Genomic DNA, 25,648 nt, shown 5'->3' on the forward strand with positions numbered 1-25,648 from the left:
TTTTATCAGATTCCTTCAAGGGTTGCTGATTTAAAATAGCCCCTGTTTGTAAATTCCTGCATACACTGTTAGAAACTTCTTGTGTTCTGACTGAAGAGTGCTCGCAGTCTGGAAATATAATCCGCGCTAAGCATAACTCTTGGCATTTTAACATTTCAGAGTTCTTCATTGTCCTAATTTTTGCCTGAATTATTTTTTATATTTGCTGACTAATCATTTTATATATTTGCTGGCATTGTTTTTTTTTTCCTGATCTTTTCTGAAACTGCCCCCCCCCCCCATTTCTGTATTGATGTTTATGTTTATAAAACTGGTCTTGCATGTTTTTTGTTATCTGACTGCTTCAAGACTTGCTGGTTTAAAAGAACCCCTGCTTGTAAATTCCTGCATATACTGTTAGAAACACCTTGTGTTCTGACTAAAGAGAGCTCTCAAACAATCTGTAAATGTAATCAGTGATGAGTATAATACTTGGCATTTTAACTTTTTAAAGTTCTGCATTATCTTAATTTTTGCCTGAATTTTTTCATACATTTGCTGACTGATTCATTTTATATATTTGCTTGCATTGTTTTTTGTTCCTGATCTCTTCTGAAACTGGTTCACCCATACCTCTTTGGTGGTGGTAAAGTTTATAAAACTGGTCTAACAGCTTTTATGTTATCTGACTACTTCAAGACTTGCTGATTTAAAATAGCCCCTGCTTGTAAATTCCTGCATACACTGTTAGAAACTCCTTGTGTTCAAACTAAAGAGTGCTCTCAAACAATCTGGAAATATAATCTGTGATGAATATAATTCTTGGCACTTTAACTTTTCAGAGTTCGGCATTGCCTTAATTTGTGCCTGAATTATTTTATATATTTGCTGAATGAATAATTTTATATATTTGGTGGAATTTTTTTTTTGTTCCTGGACTTTTCTGAAACTGGTCCCCCACCTCCCCTATTTTTGTATTGTTGTTAAAGTTTATAAAACTGGTCTAACAGCTTTTTTGTTATCTGATTGCTTCAAGGCTTGCTGATTTAAAATAGCCCCCGTTTGTAAATTCTTGCATACACTGTTAGAAACTCTTTGTTTTCTGACTAAAGAGTGCCCTCAGACAATCTGGACATATAGTTGGTGATAAGTATAATTCGTGGCACATTAGCATTTCAGAGTTCTTCGTTGTCTTAACTTTTGCCTGAGATATTTTATATATTTGCTGTGATTTATTTTGTTCCTGATCTCTTCTGAAACTGGTTCCCCCACTATATCTGGCGTGGTGTTAAAGTTTATAATACTTCTCTAACAGCTTTTTGGTTATCTGACTGCTTCAAGGCTTGCTGATTTAAAATAGCCCCTGTTTGTAAATTCCTGCATACACAGTTAGAAACTCCTTGTGTTCTGACTGTAGACTGCTATGAAACAATTAGGAAATATAATCGGTGATGAATATAATTATTGGCACTTTAACTTTTCAGAGTTCTGCATTGCCTTAATTCTTGCCTGAATTATTCATATATTTGCTGGCATTGTTTTTTTTTTTTTTTGTTCCTTATCTTTTCAAAAACTGGTCCCCCCCCCTTTTCAGTATTGGTGTTAAAGTTTATAAAACTGGTCTAACAGCTTTTTTTATCTGATTGCTTCTAAGCTTGCCGATTTAAAAAAGCCCCTGTCTGTAAGTCCCTGCATACACTATTAGAAACTCCTTGAGTTCTGACTGAAGAGGGCTCTCAATCAATCTGGAAATATAATCTGTGATAAGGATTATTCTTGGCTCTTTAACTTTTCAGAGTTCTGCACTGTCTTAATTTTTGCCTGAATTATTTTATATATTTGCTGACTGAATCATTTTATACATTTGTGCATTGTTTTTTGTTTCTGATCTCTTCTGAAACTGGTTCCCCAATACGTTTGTGGTGGTGTTAAAATTTATAAAACTGGTCTAACAGCTTTTTAATCTGATTGCTTCAAGACTTGCCGATTTAAAATAGCCCCTGTTTGTAATTTCCTGCATACACTGTTAGAACCTCCTTGTGTTCAGACTAAATAGTGCTGTCAAACAATCTGGAAATATAATCCATTTTAAGTATAATTCTTGGCATTTTAACTTTTTAGCATTCTGCATTGTCTTAATTTTGCATGAATTATTTCATATATTTGCTGACTGAATAATTTTACATATTTGCTGGCATTGTGTTTTTTTCCTGATCTTTTCTGAACCCCCCCCCAAAAGTTTCAGTATTGGTGTTAAAGTTTATAAAGCATGTCTAACAGCACTTTTTGTTTTCTGATTGCTTCAAGGTTACCTGAACTAAATAGCCCCTGTTTGTAAATGCCTGCATTCACTGTTAGAAACTCCTTGTGTTCTGACTGAAGTGTGCCCTCAAACAATCTGGACATATAATCGGTGATAAGTATAATTTTTGGCACATTAACTATTTAGAGTTCTGCATTGTCTTACCTTTTGCCTGAAATATTTTATATATTTACTGACTGAATCATTTTGTATATGTGCTGGCATTCTTCTTTATTTCCTGATCTCTTCTGAAACTGGTTCCCCCACTATATCTGTCATGCTGTTAAAGTTTATAAAACTGGTCTAACAGCTTCTGTATCTGACTGCTTTAAGGCTTGCTGATTTAAAACAGCCCCGTTTGTAAATTCCTGCATACTCTGTTAGAAACTCCTTATGTTCTGTTGAAGACTGCTCTCAAACAATATTGAAATATAATCAGTGATAAGTATAATTCTTGGCACTTCTGCTTTTCAGAGTTCTGCATAGTCTTAAATTTTGCCTGAATTATTTTATATATTTGCTGACTGAATTACTTTATATATTTGCTGGCATTCTTTTTTTTTCTGCGTTCTGAGTAAAGTGTGTTCTCAAACAATATAGAAATATAATCAGTGATAAGTATAATTCGTAGCACTTTAACTTTTCAGAGTTCTGCATTGTCTTAAATTTTCTCTGAATTATTTTAAATACTTGGGGATTGAAGTATTTTATATATTTGCTGGCATTATTGCTTTGTTCCTGATTTTTTCTGAATCTGTTTCTCTGCCCTATTTCTGTGGTGGTGTTTAAGTTTATAAAACTGGTCTAACTAATTTTTTACATGATTCCTTCAAGGCTTGCTGATTGAAAATAGCCCCTATTTTTAAATTCCTACAGACAGTGTTAGAAACTCCTTGTGTTCTGACAGAAGAGTGCTCTCAAATAATCTGGAAATATAACCCATGATAAGCATAATTCTTGGCATTTTAACTTTTCAGAGTTCTGCATTGTTTTAATTGTTGCCTGATTGTTTTATATTTGCTGACTGAATCATTTTATATATTTGCTGGCATTGTTTTTGTTTTTCTTCCTGATCTTTCCTGAAACTGCCCCCCCACCCCATTTCTGTATTGGTGTTAAAGTTTTTAAAACTGGTCTAACATCTTTTTTGTTATCTGGCTGCTTCAAGACTTGCTGATTAAAAATAGCCCCTGCTTGTAAATTCCTGCATATACTGTTAGAACCTCCTTGTGTTCTGACTGAAGAGTGCTCTCAAACAATCTGGAAATATAATCAGTGATAAATATAATTCTTGTTGCTTTAACTTTTCAGATGTTCTGCATTGTCTTAACTTTTGCCTGAATTATTTTATATATTTGCTGAATTAATTATTTTATATGTTTGCTGGCATTCTTTTTTTGTTCCTGATCTCTTCTGATACTGCCCCCCCCCACCCATTTCTGTGGTGGTGTTAATGTTTATAAGACTTGTCTAACAGCTTTTTTCTTATCTGACTGCTTCAAGACTTCCTGATTTAAAACAACCCCTTCTTGTAAATTCCTGCATACACTGTTAGAAATTCATTGTTTTCTGACTGAATAGTGCTCTCAAACAATCTGGAAATATAATCAGTGATCATTTTAACTTTTCAGAGTTCTGCAATGTCTTAATTTTTGCCTGAATTATTTCATGTATTTGCTGACTGAATCATTTGATATATTTGCTGGCATTGTGTTTTTTTGTTCCTAATCTTTTCTGAAACTGCCCCCCCACACAATTTCTGTATTGGTGTTAAAGTATATAAAACAGGTCTAAAAGCTTTTTTGATTTCTGATTGCTTCAAGGCTTGATGAATTAAAATAACCCCTGTTTGGAAATTCCTGCATACACTGTTAGAAACTCCTTGTGTTCTGAATGAAGAGTGCTCTCAAACAATCTGGACATATAATCAGTGATAAGTATAATTTTTGGCACATTAACTTTTCAGAGTTCTGCATTGTCTTAACTTTTACCTGAAATATTTTATATATTTGCTGAATGAACCATTTTATATATTTCCTGGCCTTGTTGTTATTTTTTTGTTCCTGATCTTTTCTGAAACTGGTTCCCCCCTATTTCTGTATTGGTGTTAAAGTTTATAAAACTGGTCTAACAGCTTTTTTTTTATCCGATTGCTGCAAGGCGTGCTGATTTAAAATAGCCCCTGTTTGTAATTTCCTGCATACAGTGTTAGAAACTCCTTGTGTTCTGACTGAAGAGTGCTCTCAAACAATATTGAAATATAATCATGATAAGTATAATTCTTGGCACTTTTGCTTTTCAGAGTTCTGCATTGTCTTAATTTTACCTGAATTATTTCATATATTTGCTGACTGAATTATTTTATATGTTTGCTGCATTTTGTTGTTCCTGATCTCTTCTGAAACTGCCCCCCCCCCCATTTCTTCAGTGCTGTTAAAGTTTATAAAACTGGTCTAACAGCTTTTTTTTTATCTGATTGCTGCAAGGCGTGCTGATTTAAAATAGCCCCTGTTTGTAATTTCCTGCATACAGTGTTAGAAACTCCTTGTGTTCTGACTGAAGAGTGCTCTCAAACAATATTGAAATATAATCATGATAAGTATAATTCTTGGCACTTTTGCTTTTCAGAGTTCTGCATTTTCTTAATGTTTGCCTGAATTATTTTATATATTTGCTGACTGAATTATTTTATATATTTGCTGGCATTGTTTTTTGTTCCCAATCTCTTCTGAAACTGGTTTTCTCCCTCCCACCCACCCTATTCCTCTGGTGTTTGTTATAGTTGGTGGATTTGCCATTGCTTGCCCCTACTGTAAATTTGATCTGGGACACTCCTTCCAGTCTAGTGTTCATTCTGCCTATTACAGAGGGAACTTTTGAGAAGGCCAACCCACTTTGGTTCTTGACCTTCAATTATCTTTTACTCCTCCTTCCTCCCCTTGCATTTTATAAGAAAAAAAATATCCTTGTGTTCTGACTGAGTGTGCTTCTCAGCTGATAAGTATATTTTTTGGCACTTCCTAACTGTTCAGAGTTGAATAATGCAACAATTGAATTTAGATCAGAATAGGTTTCAAATAAATTACATTTATTTAAACTCTATTTGCTTTATTTTTAGTGCTGTTTTAGTTGCTTTCTGGGAAAAAAATCTAAGCTTGTTTCCTGCCTTTACTGTAACTAGTCTAGTTCAGATACAGATTGCTGTATCCAGGACTTCTGACCCCCCCAAGCCTTTCTGTGTTGGAGGGAAGCCTTCTAACTTATCAGTGGGAATGGTAAGCACTAGGTAGCCTATCTACCACAAGATGAGTTGTTTTTGGCCCAGAAATTGTAGTTTATTGACCATTTGGGTAGTTTTTCCATCTCTTTCTACTCTCTGGTTTAAAAACATGCATTTGTACTTGTTTCCCACCCTTCCTGTAACTAGTCTAGTTTAGATATAGATTTGCTGTATCCAGGACTGTTGGTAAGTTTCTGAGCCCCCAAGCCTTTCTGTGTTGGAGGAAAGCCTTCTACCTTATCAGTGAGAGTGGGGAGCACTAGGTAGCCTATCTACGACAAAAGGAGTAGTTTTGGCCCAGAAATTGTAGTTTATTGGCAGTTTGGGCAGTTTTTCCATCTCTTTCATCTTTCTGGTTTAAAAGCCTATGTTTGCGCTTGTTTCCTGCTTTTCCCGTAACTAGTCTAGTCCAGGTACAGATTTGCCGTATCCAGGACTGTTTATAAGCTTCTGAGCCCCCTAAGCCTTTCTGTGTTGGAGGGAAGCCTTCTAGCTTATCAGTGGGAGTGATATACACTACGTAGCCTATCATCCACAGGAGGAGTGGTTTCTGGCCCAGAAATAGTAGCTTATTGGCCATTTGGCCAGTTGTTTCCATCTCTTTCATCTTTCTGGTTTAAAAGCCAACAGCTACACTTGTTTCCCACCTTTCCTGTAACTAATCTAGTCCAGATACAGATTTGCTGTATCCAAGACTGTTTGTAAGCTTCTGAGTGGTGCCAAAGTCTGCTCTTCAATTTTTCCCTTAGATCTGCTAGTTCTCTCCTCTGCTGCACTTTTGCTAGCTTATTAGTTTAGCACTTTACCAGACTTCTTGTAGCAATTATTGTAGCACACAAAAGTGCTACCAGCACTAAATGTTCTACAAAGAAACAGCTCCAATATTTGTTAATGCCCACCCCTTCAGGCATGTCTAAAGGTCAGTTCCCTGTGCTTTCTCCTGTTAACCTGGTGAACTTGGGCATCCTGAGGCAATGTTGCAACTGCCTCATTTACACTGACAACCCTCTCCTCTTACCTCCCAACACTAAGAATTGTGAGAGATGCAGTTATATATCCAAACCGGAAGCCACACATTCCCCAGCCAAGACCAGAATAGCTGGTGAAGAGGAAAAGGTCAACAGTTGCACCACACCACATGGAACAGATAGCCCTCCAGAACACACACCAGCACTGCCTTCACAAAAACACAAACCACACACCCACCTTCATGGAGGCTCTCAAAAATCTACACAAACAGCAGAGACCTCCAAGGCAAAACTGTATCTGACCACCACAACACAACACTAATGACAAGACACATAACTCTCCTAAACAGTGTGCCACTCAACCAAAGCCACTAAGGCAAAATAGCATGCCCAACACACTAGTCCTAGGTGACTTGATAGTGAGGCACACTGATGTCCCACTCACTAGGTTGAATAAGGAGAAAGTAACAGTCTGCTTCCTGTCAGGTGCCAGGATCTGCCATATAATGCATGCAATCATTTCCCTCAACAACAGGTACAAATATGACTCTGTCATTGTACATGTGGGTGTGAATTACCAGAGATGTACCTCCCTGGGCTACATGAAAAGAGACATGGAGGAGCTCTTGGATTATGTAGCCCAGGCAGGTATGACCCTAGCCCTGAGCAGCATCCTACTATCACCCAGAATGATACCACAGTACAACCAGAAAATGATTGATTTCAACAATTGGCTAAGTTTCTTGTGTCATTCTAAGGGGATCTAGTATCTGTCTGCCTGGGATGACATGATTGACAGACCTCAATGCTTTGCCAGAGATGGCCTGCATCTGTCACCTCTGAGCTTCCAGTTACTGGCCAAGGCTCTTGTCAGCACTATAGTGCCTTTTTTAGGTGGTATTCCAAAGACCAAATTACCACCGTAACAGCTACAAGCAAATGCAATCTGAGAGTCATGCTGCTCAATGCTAAAAGACTAAATCTCAAAATGCACTCGTTTGAAGCACTCCTTAAAATGAAGAACTTCGACATTTGTGCTGTAACAGAGACCTGGTTCAAGGCAGCTGAAAACATCCCTGCACTACCAGGTTATAACTCATTCTACTCCTTTCGGCCCCAGAACCTGGACTGAAGCTCCAAAGCTGGTGGTGTTTCCATATTCATAAAGGATGCGTACACCTCCTGACTGGTAGCCCAACATTATGCATCTGAGATACTTCAGCTGCAGCTAACACTGGGTAAGACAGTGATTCAGGTTGTAGCCTGCTATAGGTCCCCAACCATGTCCAAAGACTCACACTCCATGTTCCTAAACACCCTGGAGATTAGGGCCCAACCTAACACTCTCATATTGGGTGACTTCAACTACTCCATTAACTGGGAAAAGTACTCGTGTACCAATACACTTGCCCAATGCTTTCTGGAATTCATTAATTCCAATGCTCTGGACAAGCTCGTTCTTACCCTGACTAGAGGTAGCAATATCTTTGACCTGGTCATTACTAATATGGGCGACCATTGCTCTGTACCAATAGTCAACTCCTCCCTGGTTAGATCCGACCACAAACTAATCACCTTGGAAATCCACATCCCTCACACCCCCTCCCCACAAAGGTAACTACCATGAAAAACTTCTCCAAAGCTAACTTTGGCCTCCTAAAAACAGAGGTGGCTGACTTCACGGCACCCATGCAAATGGAGAATAGTTGCATGTCTGCCGAATCATACACCAGTGCACTGTACGAACACGTACACAAATGCATGGATCTCACCATACCCAATAGAACTAAGACGCTCTCCTCAAAAAAATAGGAAACCAATCTGGTGGTCCCCTGCCATAAACAAACTCTACAACAGGAGGAGGAGACTGATGCGGAATAAGGTGAAGTCCCAAGACTAGAAAAACTCCCTTATCAGCCGTAACAAAAGGTTGAGATACCTCATCAAATCCTCTAAAGATAGCTATAAAAACATAATTGCAGCAGATAGTAAAGACAACCACAAGGCCTTCTATAGTTATGTAAAGAATCTCCATAGCAATACCCAGATTTGCTCTGAGCTACTGCACTATAGTACCTCCTATACCGAGCCAACAGATATTGCCAATATACTGGCAGACAGATTCAGTGCTAACTTTACCCCTCTCTCCCCCCCAAAGGACCAATCACAATACCAGTAGATTGCCAGGCACCCAGTATTACTGTTGCACAGGTTAAAACAGCACTGTCCAAGACCAAGAATACAGCTTCTATGGGATCTGACTATATCCCTGGCTGTGTTCTACATGAACTACAGCGTGAACTGGCACCTCACCTGTGTGCCCTGTTCAATCACAGCCTCACCTCAGGCTTTGTCCCTACTGAATGGCACACTGCTACAGTCATCCTTTTCCACAAAGGAGGAGCAACTACAGACCCCGGGAATTATCGCCCAATTAGTCTGATATGCAAAGCTATGAAACACATCATCATGGACTTAATAAACAAGGATATAGGGAATCTCCAAACTCTGGATCCTACACAGTTTGGTTTTGTGAAGGGTAGATCACGCCTGCTCAACTTGGTCGACTTCTTTGAGTCAGTCACCAGAGCTGTGGATGAAAGCAAGATGGTTCATACAGCCTACCTTGATCTGGCCAAGGCCTTTGATACCCTTCCCCACTCAGGAATTACAGAGAAACTCACTAAGCTAGGCATCAACCCCTATATCACTAGGTGGGTTGCAAACTGGCTCACAGAAAACCCACAGTGTGAAAGTAGCTAACGCCAAGTCAGACTGCTGACCAGTCATCAGTGGAGTCCCACAGGGTTCGGTTCTGGGTCCTCTCCTGTTTGGTATCTACTTTTCTGAAGTCCAGGTCAACACAAAGGGATGCTGGCTGACAAAATTCCCAGATGATTGCAAGTTGGGAGCTATTATAAACTTCCCAAGTGATGTTGACATCCTACAGAAAGGCCTCAATGACACCAACGACCGGTGTCAGAATCATGGCCTTAAGCTCAATGCCAAAAGATGTGTCGTCATCCCCTTGGGAAAAACCCAATTCCCTTGAATTACCACATCGATAGTAGTTCACTGAACATAGGAGAAGTTATAAGAGATCTGGGAACACAGGTTGACAAGCAACCTCACTTTTGACCACTACGTTGCCACTGTGGTCAGAAAGTGTTTCTATGTGGCACATCTCATTACTAAGGGTTTTGCATCCAGGAAGAAAGAGGTCATTGTCTCCCTCTACTCTTCCCTCATTAGGCCAGTCATCGAGTACAATGCCCCATTTGGCATGTACCTCACTAGACACCTGCAACAACTAGAGAGGCCAAAAAAGTACCTCACAAAAATGATCCTAGGCCTTAAACACTTGTCCTATATGGAGAGACTCAAAAAACTCCAACTATTCTCTGTCTCATATTGCCTACTTAGAGCCGATCTCTGCTCGACTTACAAAGCCATGTCTGACCCAGCTCTGTTAGAAATGCTACATCTAAAGAAATCCCAATCCCTCTGCACCACACACTCCAAAGACCTCAACCTCATTAACACAATCAACAGAATATGCTGGAGGGACAGGCTCATAACCCAGAGACTCCCCATGCTATGGAATAGACTTCCCATACATGTCAAGCAGAGGATCTCACTGGCCCTCTTCAAGAAAAATCTTGATGAGTGGATGGGAAATAAAAAATTCACCCTGGGCATCACTCCAGTGGCTCTACTCGACAGAGGCAGTAGGAACTAAGCCAGGGTAATCCTATGGGCTAGGCTTGTAAAGGCTCAAAGGCCATTAGCCTAGTACACACCTATGAAGATCACTTATAATACTGTGGGCATTCAGTGAAGTAATATGTAAACTATCCATAAGGGTGGATACACAGCTAATGAGAGGCACTGCTAACTTATTGATCTTAACAGTGTCATCTGCAGGCTGCGAAAGAGATACTGATTAGTCCAGAAGGATAAAAGAAATGTATTTCTCCTGAATATAAAGGGGAGGGGCCTAACCAGTGTGTGTCCATGACTCCATAGCCAAATTATGTAGTAAATGTGTGCTCTGCTGTAGAGTTTTAAAATATTGGCTGTCTCAGCACCACTTTGGAAGTAACAACTCAAATTAGAAAGGATTATGGAATTCTTCATCAAGAACTAGAAACTGAACTGCCTCAGAGAAGGCCTAGTGGGTCTACAGTCCTACCTGATTAATTCCAAGTCTAGATCATGGCAAGCCTGTGCCTGTTCTCACTCTAAGATGATTAATGACATGTGCCCTTGAATTTGACTGATTAAGAACAGGAAAGAAGATACAAAATGCTGTACCCTTTGCAATCATATTCACATCAGCAGAGAATATTATAAGGCCAAACTATCAGAGTTTTTGGAAGGTTAATGTTGTGCTATTCATACTTCTGCATATCTTAAGCATAAATATTTAGACCAAGAAGATACAGAGAGATCTACTGTGTAAACTCGAGTCACATATGGCCAACCTCTGGTTAACTCAGAAGGCCATTAATATGATGTTTCTTACAATGATGAGGCATGGGGTCCAGCTGCTAGAAGATTACTTGACCAAGCTACATAATGAAAGTGTATTTCATCCCAGTTTTATGAAACCTATGACAGGCTGAAGCAAATGGAAGACTTGTCTGTCTCAGTACCCTTACAATTACTTGACAATGGAACTACTACCCCTGCTCATAATACTAGGAAACTGTGCAGTTTTACACAGGGAAGCTAAATGGCATTGTGACATGGTGTCAGAAGCAAACACAAATTCTAATGCAAGCCTGATGGAGAGACACAAAGGCTGAAGCTTGACAGATGATTGTGCTTCTGATGAATGGTATCAAATAACACCAAATTTGGAGGGCCAAATTGCCACTGGAAGGGTATGGATCCAACAACCATCATCAAAATGTGACAGATGGCACCAATTGCCATTAAATGTGAAGACCATGCTGGCACTGGAGGGGGTTTGAATTATACCAAACAAGGGTACCAACCAGGTAAATGATGGATACCTGGCTACAGTCCTGGATCTGCTCCACTGTCCCAAATAGGTCTGATGGCTAGCAGAGAAAGGTCTCTAAAATTGCACCACTGATGTTCAACAAGTTAAAGTAAATAAAAGTGCACACAAATCTGATTCAATAACAAACTCACCAAATGTTACCTGGCTTCAATAGAATAAAAGGAATATGGACTGTTGAACTTGGTATGGGTTGCCAACATCTGCACCCAGACAAAGACTGCACACTGTCTAGTTACAGAGCTAAGTATTTGCCCTTGCACATCAGCTCCCTTTGTCACAACTCTGTCTCTGAGAACAATATCTTCCAATACCATTTATCACAATTGCCTTTCAAATTATTTTCCATGTCTTCTCTCTCTCTCACACACACACACACACACACACACACACACACACACACACACACACACACACACACACACTAACCGAGGCAGCATCCCCTCCTTGGTCATTGCACTCCAGTCTCCCCCACAACACCTGATACCTACAGTTTAATGATATGTTCATTTGTACCAACACACACTTTTCCATTGAAGACACTTGTCACTGCAGCCCTCCCCACCTATGCATATATAACAATTTTGCCCTGCCCTCTGTACCTAGTTATTTGGATAACCTAGATCTGATAAACAGTGTGACTACAAGTCTACGCAAGGAATAACACAGCGAAGATGAAGGCTTGCATACATCACTTTTTATATTATGTATGGTGCTTTATCCTGGGTCCATTGTTATGAGCTGCATGGTACCACAGCATGCTAAGCCTAGCTTTATCTGATATAGTCATTCATTGCAGCTTTTTTCTGCATAGGCTCCTCATCAGGCACCTCATCCATTGCTGTGTCTAGGGTTTTCTCTTCCTCCTCCAGGATACATCTGCCCTGCTGTAACTATTGGCATATAATGATGCTATGTTACACTGCATGTTTTGAGAAAACATGGTCACCCCCAATGCATTCATACAGTGGAACCTGGCCTTCAACAGGCCAAATGCACATTCAACAATGACCCAGGCCTGTTAGAGTGCTGTGGCCATTCTCTACCATTGTTGGGGATTTCTGACAGGTATCATTAACCATGGCCCAGAGCATATCCAGCACTGCCAGTAAGATATCTCTGAGTAAAATCCCCGCGTACAAACTACTGATGTAAATCACATTTGCCATATGTGGGAGCCATGGACACTGGTTAGCCTGCAGACACATTGTACATTATACCCTGTACATTACAGACTTCTCAATATTTGATAGATTAGAAACCCTAACATTAACTTATTTATTTATTGACATTTAATTATTGGGAAAGTCCATCTGGGTAGAATCCCATTATCAGTGGAGGCCAGTGAGAAAAGTTCCAAATTACAAAACCTTTTAAGACGATAATTTTACAATCTTCAAAAATAAAATAGAAACCTCTGCAGTATAAATAATTCTAACAAATTAGTGATAATATAAAAACATTGGTTAAGAATCGATGCAAGTTATATGACAATCATTTAATATTTATAGACATTTTAGACAGTTTGTAGAGAAATTAAAGGTAGGTTAGCCTAACAAAAACAGAAACTGTAATATGAAGTGAGGGAAAAATAGCCTTATGGTATATTTAGAGAGGAACTCATGTAAGAGAATTTGATAGAAGTAAGGAAGTAAGTGAAGAAGGGAGAGTAAGGAGGTATAAGGAATGAAAAGGTACTTGTTCACATTTAGGGATATAGTTTAGCCTGGTTTAGCCTGGTTTTGAGCAAGAACAGGCCAGATTTTAGTCGAGAAGTCTTTCAGAGTGGGTTTGAAAGATAGAAAGGCGGGTATTGACCTGATAGATACAGGTAAGGAGTTCCAGGCCTTAGCAAACAATGCCCAGCAGATATGATAGGTTTGTAGACAGACAGGAGTTTTTGGTCATTGGATTGCAATGACCAACTGGGAACATAGTTGTGTAGAATGGTTTCTAGTGATGGACAGGCAGATGGATGCTGGATAACTTTACGGGTGGCAAGAAGCTCTGTATATGTTAGTTGATGAGGCAGTTCTAACCAATTTACATTTTTAGTATTATACAGTGGTGGGTTCTAAAAGTGGCATTTGCTGTTTTTTTTTTTTAGCTTGACTTGTGAGTTACTAAGCCATGTCTCAGCGGCTGTTGAAGCTTCTTGAGTAATTCTTTGGAGGTGTACCAGATTGTCAGATGTGCAAATCGGAATGGAATAATCTGCATATTGTATTTGGATGTCCTGTTGTGTGGCTGTATAGAGGGTGTTGGTGAAGATGTCAAATAAAGAGGGGACCAAGGATAAAGCCTTGTGGTACACTAGTGGTGACTAGGAGAGCATGGAGTGCCATTTTACTGATCATTTTATAAATATTATTTCTTGTTCCTTGTGTGGGTAATTTATTTTACAGTGTGAGTGCAATCTATAGCCCCTAGCTCCTCAGGAAAGCATACACACAGTTTCATAGGCTAAAGGGCTTCCATTACAGGAAATATCAAATCTTCTCTTTGGTTCCTTACTCTTCAAAATAGTCAGACTTGACACCCCTTCCCCACTGTTTTTTTCCAGACTTTTACTGTCACTCAGACCTATAATCTAAGAAGCCAACCAGATCGGGTGCCTCCATACAAATCCCTTATCTCAAACTGCAACTTACTAGCCATTGCTTCACTGTACTAGCCTTAAAACCATGTCAATCACTTCCACCTGATTCAACTGATGACTCAAAGTACTCCATGTTTAGGCCACAATGCAACTGTCCATCTAAAGAACATCCTACATAAACCGATAACTCCATCTGCATAGTACCTTACCTCCCATATAACTGATGGACCTGATTAACTCGCTCATCCTAAACTACAATTCATTTTACCACACTACTCCAGCTAATCTAATCCCTTATTTCATCATATGGGTCTCAATTAACTTTCAGAACCTAGCACTATTACCCATATCTCTAACACTTCTACTTCACTTACTTTAACTCTGCTCTCCTTTTTCTATTCCAGTTATGTAAATGTACATACTTGGTTTGTTAGGTATTCTATTTATATTCTGCTAGTCACTGTCTGTACTTCATCATAAATAGTAACCATTGTTATTTGTATATTCTACATTGTTTTGTTACATTATGATCTAACCCGGGCTATTGTTGTAAATGGTCACAGTTTGATCAGTGTTCTCCCCCAGTAAACAAATGTAAGTAAATACATAAATATGCAGAGCTCAAGGCCATATACAGATAAGTCTGTTTTATAGACCGAATATTTAAATAAGACTCTGATCTACAGCTACATAAATACCATAACTGTTTTTATTGAAGAAACACTGGACCTAACTGTTCTAAGCTAGTAAAATTATACAAGTCAGAATTTAAGCAGAAAACCTTCATATAAATGGTCATCAATAATTCCCCACAAGATAATGCTGTCTTTTCCTGAAGTTCCTTAAATAATTTGATGCCCTTAGAGGGGGAACAATTTCACTCCTCCTTAGAGTAGGGAGTTTAGAAAGAAATAGTGGTTCAATGCCAACTAAAAGAGAAGGGGACCCAACACCAAACAAGAGAGATATAGCAACTGCTGGATACTCTGACAAAAGGAGCAAATGTTCAGATATCTCTCAAAACTGAACTGAAATGACATGCCTCAAATGCTAGTTAAGCAGGTAAAGTTTCTCTAGGGTGGATCAGATCTGAGCAGTTCTGCATGTTAGGGTGTTATGCCTGACTGATAAATATGCCCCTGTTTTATTTCTTGTATGTTCACATAAATGGTGACTTATGAAACATTCTTACTTCACAGGCTTTTTGATGAGGGACTTTGCATATATCATTTTAAAGAAAATTTTTATCACATGCTTGCCAGGTCCCAGATACTAGCCTTAATATTAGAGGCCATAGAGCAGAGGAAGAAAAATCAACTTGTTTTCAGTCATTTACCATTTCTGGGTGAAGACAGCAGCTTACTATTTGATATGCTTAATTATTTCTGCAGTTGTGATGTAGGTGTTGTTTAACTGAAGACAGGCAAACCTCATCATTCTAGGAATGGTAGCATATAGATTTGTAAATGATGAACCAGAAAGCAGTAAGCACAGCAAAGACAGACAATGTATGTTCTACTTCACAGTATTTGTATGCAGAGTATTTTATTTATTTATTTAATATTTGTTAACCAGGATAGTCCAAATGGGTGATAAGCCCATTTTCAGTGGAGTCCAGGGGAGAAAAGCTCCACAGACAAATTTTACAAGATTTAGAGAAGGACAAAACAGAAATTATGAACATCATAAGAATTCTACATCATAGGAAAACATATTAAAAACACCATGAAAATTATAAACATCATATGTACATTACTAAATGCAGTAAAGAATTAGATTACATCTATTTAAAAGAAGTAGAATATGGTAAGAGAAAGTAGAGAGAGGAGGTAAAACCCTAAATAGAAATAAAGAAAGGAGGTAGTAGAGGCTAGAAGAGGAAGAGGTGAAGGGACAGCAAAGGTGGAGAAAGAAGGATGTGGATGGCTGGAGAGGTAAGGTATGGGAGAAATGTTAGATAAAAAGAAGGAAAGGAGAGAAATAGAGCAGAAATAAAATATAATGTAAGTATGTGAGAATATAAAGGAATCGCTTGGATGGAGAGGAGGAGGAAAGGAAGAGGGTAACTAAGTGGGTAGATTATAGAGGAAGTAGAGTTATAAACAGAGGTATGAAGAGGTTTGCCAGGTCCAGTACATGGGCAGAGACAATTGGTCAATAGGAACACTGTTAGTTGCACTGGGTCAGTAGTGGTTAATATGCTTTGGGAGGCAGAATTTCATAATTTGGAGATACAGCTGGAGAAGAGAGAGTGTCCTGCTTTGTTATTGGTTTTGGAGACTCGTAGTAAGGATCAGTTGGCAGATCAAAGAGTATGAGAGTTAATGTAAGATAAAAGCATAGTACGAAAGGCAGAGTTTTTTCAGGTTGATAAACAAGTCTGTGGCAAGTGAGAGCTGAGAGTAAGTTAAATAGTGCGCTAGTTAGTTCTATCCAGTTTAGTTGATGTAAATAATAGTAGTAGTGAGACCTGTAAGAGGAGTTAGTGGCAAATTTAGCTATTTTGTTATTGCAGGTTTCAACCTTAGCCAGGTTATTTTTACTAATGCTAGTGAAGATAGGGGAGGCATATAGTAGCGTGGGGAGAAGATGAGTTCTAGCTATAGCTTGTCTTGAGTTTTTAGTCAGGAAAGGTTTGATTCTGTATGAGCCAAGTTTTATATGAGTTATTAATGGACTAAAAGAGAGATGGATGTCAAAAGACAAGTTATTATCTATTAGAATGCCTATCAATTTAGTTTGAGTTAGACAAAAAAGACAGCAGCAGCCAGGCAAAGGTGCAAATCCAACAATACCAAAGAAGTAACACCAATAAAGCATGAGGAGAACACCAAGTTAAACATTTTTAGTGTAGTTAAACTTTAATATTCACTATTTATCACATAGACGTCATCAGAAACTGAATACCAAACCACCATCACTCACTTTAAATAAAAATTGACCAATCAGTTTCATTTACCAATTAATTGTCCCGGTCCCCTTCAATAAACACATCACACTGAATGACATTCGACGACCTTTATTGAAATTTCCATAACATAGTTTTGATCACCAAACTTATCAATTAGAACTAGACACAACATAGTTGGTTCTAAACGCAGCATAAACATCCTTATAATGTTAATCAGGGCAGTGTACCTACTCACTCTCTCCCAGTAAGCAACGTCCATACCTTTGCTCGCTTACGTTACTTATGAAGCAGCGTCCAATACTCACTTCATATCCCATTTTCCCAGTAAGCAGCGTCCAAACCTGCACTTGCTTACTTTACTTATGAAGCAGAGTCCTATCTCACTTCATACACCATTCATTGAATTACCTTCCACAAAATAGGCAGCATCCTTACCTCAAGCTTGCTTATCTATTCAGCAAACTTCCTCCAGTTGCTCATTTTCCTTTACCCAAATCCTTGAAATGAACCCAGACACCAGAGGGGGAACAGAAGAGGGCAAATCATGTCCCTCTTCTCCGCCAAACAGCCTGACCAGGCTGTTTCCCCTCCCTTCTACCCAAAATTGTTTAATCAGCTACCTCCTATAAAGGAAGAGTTAAGCCAAGCATCATTTGGTGTACCATCATCTGTAAAGTACATTAGTACCCCATCATCAACCCCATGCCTTGACATACCAACACTGATACACACCTATATGACACTAAATAAAGTAGGATTACCTGTGAGCCCATTATAACACACCAGAATATTCACTCCCAGAGAATACACTGCCTTTTAGCCCACTTCCTTCAAACTACTAACCATCGCTCTACCTTTCGTGAATGACAACCTATAGCCATAACAAATGCCACAGAAACTATAACCCCTTGAACTCAAATCTGCACCCAGTCAAAGAAAACCCTTAGCAAGTCTCCACCCAGGACACTGTCAACTAAAGCATAACACAATAGTCCAGCAAGTTACACAGCTCTGGATGTGCATTAAACCAATTACTGCATTGAAGAGTCTAACTCCAAAACTTTAATGACCTAACACTAAGTGCCAGAAAACCAGAATTCCCTATAAAACTTGCCTATGCCTCACAATGACGTACTCTACATGCCCAACCTTACACACCCCCAATTCACTTATTAACAAATGGCAATTAGGCTTGTATCACCGACATAACAATGCTCCCTGCTCCTAAAATATCAAGAACCTCCAACCTACACTGCTGCCAAAACCATCCCTACAAAATTCCTTCAATCATAATTGAAATGGTTCTTGTAGTACTCTCATCTAAACCCCAACCTAGCATGAAACATAACCAACACCTACCCAGCCCTATGAACCATATCAGCTTCCCATCTAGATCACTGGAATAGGAGTTACAGGCCTACAAAGAACATTTCCATAAACAAGCAATACAAGAAATAACCTATGCAATCACTCTAACCCAAATAATAGTTTAAACATAAAGTCATCATCGCCTACAAATGCAACCTTGACAACCCCTCCAATTTGCTGCTTTGATCTGCAAATGGCTGTATGCAAGACCTTAAACTGCAAATAAATCTAAGATGCTGAAACTTTAAATACCACCCTGCCCAATATCTCTCAATTATACCCCACCTTGAAGAGGGTCCCCACCCTGTCCTAAAATCATGTTCCCCAAAGATCCATATCGAAAATTCTGGTCCCATTCCATTTTAGATAAACAAATTAAAATTTAGCTAGCTTACCAGAGGCCTAAACCAGTGACCTACAGTACCCCTGATCCTATGATGATTAGACTCCACCCCACCCATGAAAACCCCAGTCTCACCTTAAACAATCCTCTCCCTGGATTACCATGTCTCAACATGCCTCTCCTTCAACTTGCCCCTACCCTACCTTGATAAACTCCAACCATGCTATGCCATCACTAGCACAGATTTATGATTACCTGCTAACCTCTTGTGTGCTCCACTCCCACAATCAAAACATCTCCACAAACAACATCCATTACCTTCCAAAACCATTTTTGACATGGCATGGACTACTGCTCACCATGCAGTCCTCCTTCTGTGATCTCATTGTACACCACTCAAGAGACCGAGACCTCTATTGTAACAGCTTCTATACGTTTCCGAGCTTCCTCACCTCCGGCCACCAACCAATGTCAACTCAAATTCCATTCTGCAATAAAACAAAGACAGAATAAATATCTTGACTTTACAATACAAGAAATGAAACACAATTCCCCAAACCCTATAGCTAGAAACTCTGCAGCAACACCTTGACACTATGAGCCCCCCCCTTTACCTTCTACTTTGAGAACTCAATATTTAATAATAATCCCCCCTCATTCTCACCCTCACCTTAATCGTAACTTTCAACTGTTCGAAGCAAGAAATCTGGCCAAGGCCACAACTACATACAGGCATTACCTTTAGTGAGAACCTTAGAATCGCACTGCGCATGCACCGCAACAACTGTTAGTTAACCTTTCTCGGACCCGGGAAAAGTCACGTGCAGCTTCAGCCAACTGGAACACCTATTATGCTATCTGGAATGCACCTGGTGATGTGAAACTATTCTATAAGCCCCACCAGTATCCTCAATTACTATATACCATTTGCCACCCCTTCTCCAACAGTCACAGTAACTGAACGAAAGTATTCACCTCTAAATCAGGAATGTCTGTGACAGTCCGAGACCAACTGGGATACAAAGTGACCAATTGCCAACAAAACAGTCCCTCCCATCATCATTTTGCGAGACATTTACAATGTTGCATAATGATACAATATTCAGAGTTGCTACTGGATTAATGAGAATTATAAAAGTAGGATGAAACATGAGGCTGATAAAAGTTAGGCCACAAAGACATTGAAATTTTAAGATTTTCTGTGTGTTTTATTTGTGCTGATTTTATGTCGGTCTACGCTTTATAAATCATGAGAACCTTTGGTTGAAACACTAACTATAAACTAACTAGTACTCTGAAACATCTAAGCTTCATTAAAAGATTATCTTAGTGAAGCAGACAGATTAATGAGCAAGCATCCTGCCTTTCCAAGTGTATTACCAAACGGCTAGTGAGAATTAGCCTGTCCAGTCAGGAATAACCAACTGCTGATAAAAGACCACAGCAAGCACATATCAAGACAAAGCAACGTCGTGGGGAAATCACAAGTAGGACAAGCCATCACCACCTCAAATCGCAATCCATGCAACAGGAGGCAACTGTGGCTCGGACACAATGGTATTATGTATCAGGTTGAAACCAAGAGGCAACTGCTACCCACAAAAGCACACCAGCCAAACACAGTACCAACAACCCCCACCCAAGCCTGGGAATCCACTCACAACAAACATCCCACTAACTGTCTAGGAAGACAAAGAAGAGCAAGCTCCAGTTAATCTGCCCCAGTATCCCCCCAATCGCCCCAGTCTCCCCCCAACCAACACTGAACTCCAGCTCCCGAGCCTCCTTATGACCAGCCAAAAACCCACATATCCTTGGTTTCCTCTTTTTTTTATATATATATATATATATAAGCTAACCCCAATAATGACGTCCGCTCCCCAGCTCTCAATGCATGCCATCAAGGAAACAAACTGGAGGGTGGGAGACAAAATCTCACAGACGTCCCTGAAAATTGGGGACAGTTAATAAGTATGGTGCCACATAATCACGAGTGACTCCACAACATGCATAAAAGCCGCCATCACTCACAGGTCCCAGACATCAAGTACTTTGTGGCTGCCTCATCTGTCAACAATGTGACCTATAAACTTGGAAGCCGATAGCACCTGCAAAGTTATGATGTCTCTCCCCTCCTAAATGCACCTCTAATATCCGCCTCACATGCATGAGGAGCACTGGTAACAATGAGTACGTACCCCCAGTAAGCCTGTACTAAAATGCCTCTGTACTGCCAGTAACGGTTGTGCCTGATATGCCAAATGTTTACGTGCCTATCCTGCCAACTGACCATGCTCTGTCAGTTAGGCCCACCATGGGCCTGCACAACAATGAGCCAAAGTCCGCGGGAAAGAAAAGGAAAAACAAGACACCATTTTCTTCCTACCTTAAAAGATTGCTAAGACATCAGGATTAGAGTTCTCATTTATTTTACCAGCGAAGATGAACTCCGGACCTCAAATACTGCCATTATTTCTGATTCTAGTCACCAGAAAACACAAATGATGTAAAGGGGCATTGTCAGAGCTGCTTCCCCATGCCCCATAATGATTCCAACCCATGACCAATAGCATCTTATAAACTCAGAAAATTACTAAATTAACAGGAGTTCACTTGGCATACATTCTCTGAAGGATACAAAGCCTAGAACACAAATGTATATCATTATTTAGTGACCTAAGTCCACCAATTCACAGAGTGACTTGCCAGCAAATTGGATATTACAAGGGACCAATCAATATGTGCATGAAACATCTGCTGGATACAAAGCCAAAACTATGTCTGGTGTTAACCTCAATCCAAAATGCTGTGCCGCTAACCTCCCAGAAAACCACTGTGTTTTAGGAACAAGCCAAAGCATGATGCAAAATGTAACCCTCATGGGAAATCCTTACAGTGTAGAGGTATGATGCCTTAGTTGTTACATTAAGGAATACTTGTGGTTATTTCTCAGCCACGCAACAGTCCCACCAAGCAACCGAACCTCACCGCGCATGACCAAACTGCCATGATTCGCAGGCAGCTCTTGATATGCTCATCAAGGAGGGGACTGTTAACTCCTTGTTTAGCTGTCCTAAGACCACCAACAAGTAATTCAAGCCAAAAAAAAAAAGTGACATATATAAGAGCACAAACAAAGCTGCCCTTCAGTAAAATCAGAACAAGTCCAGAGTGAACAGCGCCCTGAATCCTAGCAACCTCGACCCAATACCCTTACCAATACCTACACACGAATACTCCTTCCCAATAGAGAGAAAATATAAAGAGACAGAGTGAGAGAAAGATAGAGATACACATATATGTATGCAAACCATATAACTTAGAAAGCTGCTTTACAACTGGACTTCTCACTGCATACTCCTTTCTGGAAAAAAAAAAAAAATCGCCCTTTCAAGAGTATGAAATGATACTCCAGAGCATTATCAAACATATGGCCCTAACTTCAATGGCAACCACACATGCATGATGCAGCCCATAAACAACCCAAACCTAGCCTCAATAACACTATGATGAGCCCATCCTATTTAAATAGAAAAACTAGGGAACATCAAGTCTATACTGGGAAACGCTAAGGCTGTGCTACCACCAATAGTACCACCAACTGCTTAACTCAAGTAACCATGTCCCCCATGGCCTACCTTTAACCTGAAGTACCTAAGGTCATCATAGACAAAGTACTTGCAGTAGCAAGTTCACGCCAAAATGTGACTGCTTGCCCGGCTACACGTCTAACCCCTTAAGCCCCTCCTCACCCTTATCTCATTTCCTTCCAATCATCCCTCCCTCCATTTAACCCTTTCACCTCCCCAACCCAACTAACTCCCAATAATATATCATTCTAACCCCTCTTGAAGATGTCCCAGGACAATTTGGTTTGTTGCCAAACCTAATTTACAATTCTTTTCAGCATCACAAAGCTCCATAGAAAACATGTTGTTAAAGAAACAGCATATTTTACAAGTTTAATTCTATTCTATTAATTTAAATAATTAATAATAATTGTAAAACTTGTAAAATATGCTGTTTCTTTAACAACATGTTTTCTATGGAGCTTTGTGATGCTGAAAACAATTGTAATTGGCAAATGAAATTGATTGGTCAATTTTTATTTGAAAGTGAGTGGTGGTTGTTTGGTATTCAGTTTCTGATGAAGTCTGTGATGAATAGTGAGTATTAAAGTTTATCTATGCTAACAACTTTTAACTTGGTGTTCTCCTCATGCTTTATTGGTGTTACTTCTTTGGTTAGTTTGAGTTAGAGCTGTTATTATGGTGTTGCTTGAGGAACAGATTTGGAAAGGTATGGAGGAACTTGTGAACATTTAGAGTAGAATAACATTAGCTTAATTTTAGAAGGGTTCAGAATCAGTTGTGAGTCAGATAACCATGCTTCAACAGAGAGGAAGGATTGCTGAGTGATATTGACAAGATTGTTTAGGGAAAGAACAGCACAGATTAGAGTAGCATCATCTGCCTACTGAATGACAGAGGCTAGTGGAATGGAAGTATGGAGTCTATTTGTAAACATGGAGAAAAGGAGAGGAACAAGAACTGAGCATTGTGGAACTTCCATGTTAATAGGTAGTAAGATAGAGAGTTCATGCTGCCATTTGACAGCTTGCTACTGACCAGAAAGGCAACTATGGAACCAAGTTAGGGAGGAGTGGCTGAGGTTAAGGGAGGATAATTCATCTAGAATTTTCTTATGGAAGACAGTATCAAAAGCTTTGAATTGATATAGAATGATAGAGGATACTAGCTTCCCATCATTTCTATGATGATTTATGGTATTAGTGAAACCGAGAAGGACAGTTGTAGTACTATGATTTGGGTGGAAGCCATGTTGGGTGTTAGACAGAAGGTTACTGGATAATAGATCATTTAAAAGTTTGTTGTGGACACACTTTTCTAATATTTTGGAAAGGGGTGGTAAGATGGCAATAGGTCTATAATTAGAGAATTCAGTAGAGTTACCACCTTTGTACAGAGACATGATAACAAGTACTTAATCTTTATGGGACTTTTATTGTGTTCATATTTTGACTTGATCTATTATTTCAGTTCTTTAATTTTTGTGTGTTGCACAAAAGTAAGTGAGAAAAAGGCATAAAGCAAACTTAAAAATTAATAAAAAAAATAACTATAGGAACTCAGTAGCAGCTTGCATCTACATAGCAATTAGACTGATGAAATCTTTTAAATGAAAGCTGCTATTTTGAGATACTGTCATTTTTATTAAATCATGTGGTCACTTCAACTGATTCAGTTCATTTATTTTGGGCTCCTTGAAGTTTGCAAATTTGCCTGGGTTCCTACTGTGTTACTGTAACATATACACCTTTTTAATATTTTGTCGTTGGCACTTTCATTGTGATTGTATATATACTATATGAGGAGGAGGTAAGGATGGTCTGTGCTGTTTACTGTTTGAGGTCTTACTTTCACAGCAGGATTTATTAATTGAAAGAGCATATCATGTGCATGCTCCAAACCTGGCCATGAAAAAGCAGCCAAGATGTGTATTAGTAAAGATGCAATCATACCAGCAGAAAGAAATTATTGTGACAAAACTGGCAACAAGGCAAAGTATTAAAACTGGACACAGTAGAGTGTTTGTGGAAAATGATTATTCATTGTACTCCAGGCAGAAGAGAAGCATATTTATCCCAGCAATCGGAGAATGTTAAGAGGTACATGTGAAATTTAAGCTACTGTACCTAGCTGTCTTCAGAATATTTTTTCCCTCAAAGATAATTTTTTTGAAGTAGAAGAGGTTAGGAGGAAATAGAAAAGTTTGTCCAACAAAAAATGAGCCATCAAACAGAAGGGGGCTCTGGTTTCCATTCTTTTGATAAAGCTTATAGAGAAACTTTCACAGTGAAATCTTTTCCAATGTTCCAAAGGAAAATGCTTAAGAAGCAGAAAAAAAAGTACAGGAGCTGACTAGAAGAACTGGAACTACCTTGGACTTGAAATGGAGTCTAGGGTTGCGAGATGGAGATAAGCAGGAAGAATAAACAACAACACTGAAATTAGTGAATAAATGTGAGATTATAAAGTATTGATCACATTTTTGAAATATGGCTTTAAAGAAAAAGTGGAAAGATTGGACTTTTGTTGACTATTAAACTTGTGGCTGTCTGAAATGCATATGCCCTACTTCATTTTATTAATGTTTGGAAGAATTCTGAAGGGGAGGAGAAAAAAAACGAAAAGTAACTGTAAATAAAACATTTTTTTTAATCTTAACATTATTTGATATAAATTGCATGTTATACAGTAAAGCATTTTTGGCTATTGTTTGTGGTAAAGATACCAAAGTAAACAAGTATCTATTTTCTTCTTTTTTAGCGTTGGGAAATGTAGGCATTAAAATGTAAAAAGAAAAGAAAGGATGGACAAAAGCATGTTTAAGTTAATATGCTGTAATCTTCAGTTGTTGAGGTGGGGGATGGAGTGTAAAAGTGCATGGATTATAATATGTGTAGAGTTACTATGTTTTATCTTACTTCTGTATAGGTGAATGTCTGGATTAACACCTTTGGCTTAATCTGATGACAATTTTTTTGTGTGTTAAGTAAATAAGAGGACAGTGAATGTAATGAAGAGTTTTCCTTTGACAAATAAATGTTCAGTGGAAGCTGGGAGGTTTGCAGAGCTGTACATTTTGCAATTGTGTTTCTATAGAGATTAGCTAACTATTGGATAATCAATAAAAGCTATAACACATTTTATGGATAAGGCTAATGTTTTCCTGGGAGGGGAATAAAGAATATAACTAAAGAGGGTAGTTTTCTGAAGAAATTTATAAAAATGTTTAAAATGTAACTTTTATTCCCCAAGGTACAATAACTGGGCTAGACTAGACAAAAT

The 25,648-nt window shown here is 38.9% G+C and overlaps 1 protein-coding gene across 1 annotated transcript in view; it reads right to left on the minus strand.

Annotated features, from left to right (window-relative positions):
• LOC122793921 (latent-transforming growth factor beta-binding protein 4-like) overlaps positions 1–25,648 on the minus strand; it is a 2,484,519-nt gene that overhangs the window by 1,846,844 nt on the left and 612,027 nt on the right. Inside the window, exon 6 of the mRNA XM_044062009.1 lies at positions 9,990–9,993. Coding sequence (XP_043917944.1) covers positions 9,990–9,993 — 4 coding nt within the window. The remainder of the gene's footprint in view (positions 1–9,989; positions 9,994–25,648) is intronic.

This window comes from Protopterus annectens, chromosome 1.part0 (assembly GCF_019279795.1).
Source record: "Protopterus annectens isolate FY-2018-M chromosome 1.part0, PAN1.0, whole genome shotgun sequence".
NCBI classification, from domain to species: domain Eukaryota; kingdom Metazoa; phylum Chordata; order Ceratodontiformes; family Protopteridae; genus Protopterus; species Protopterus annectens.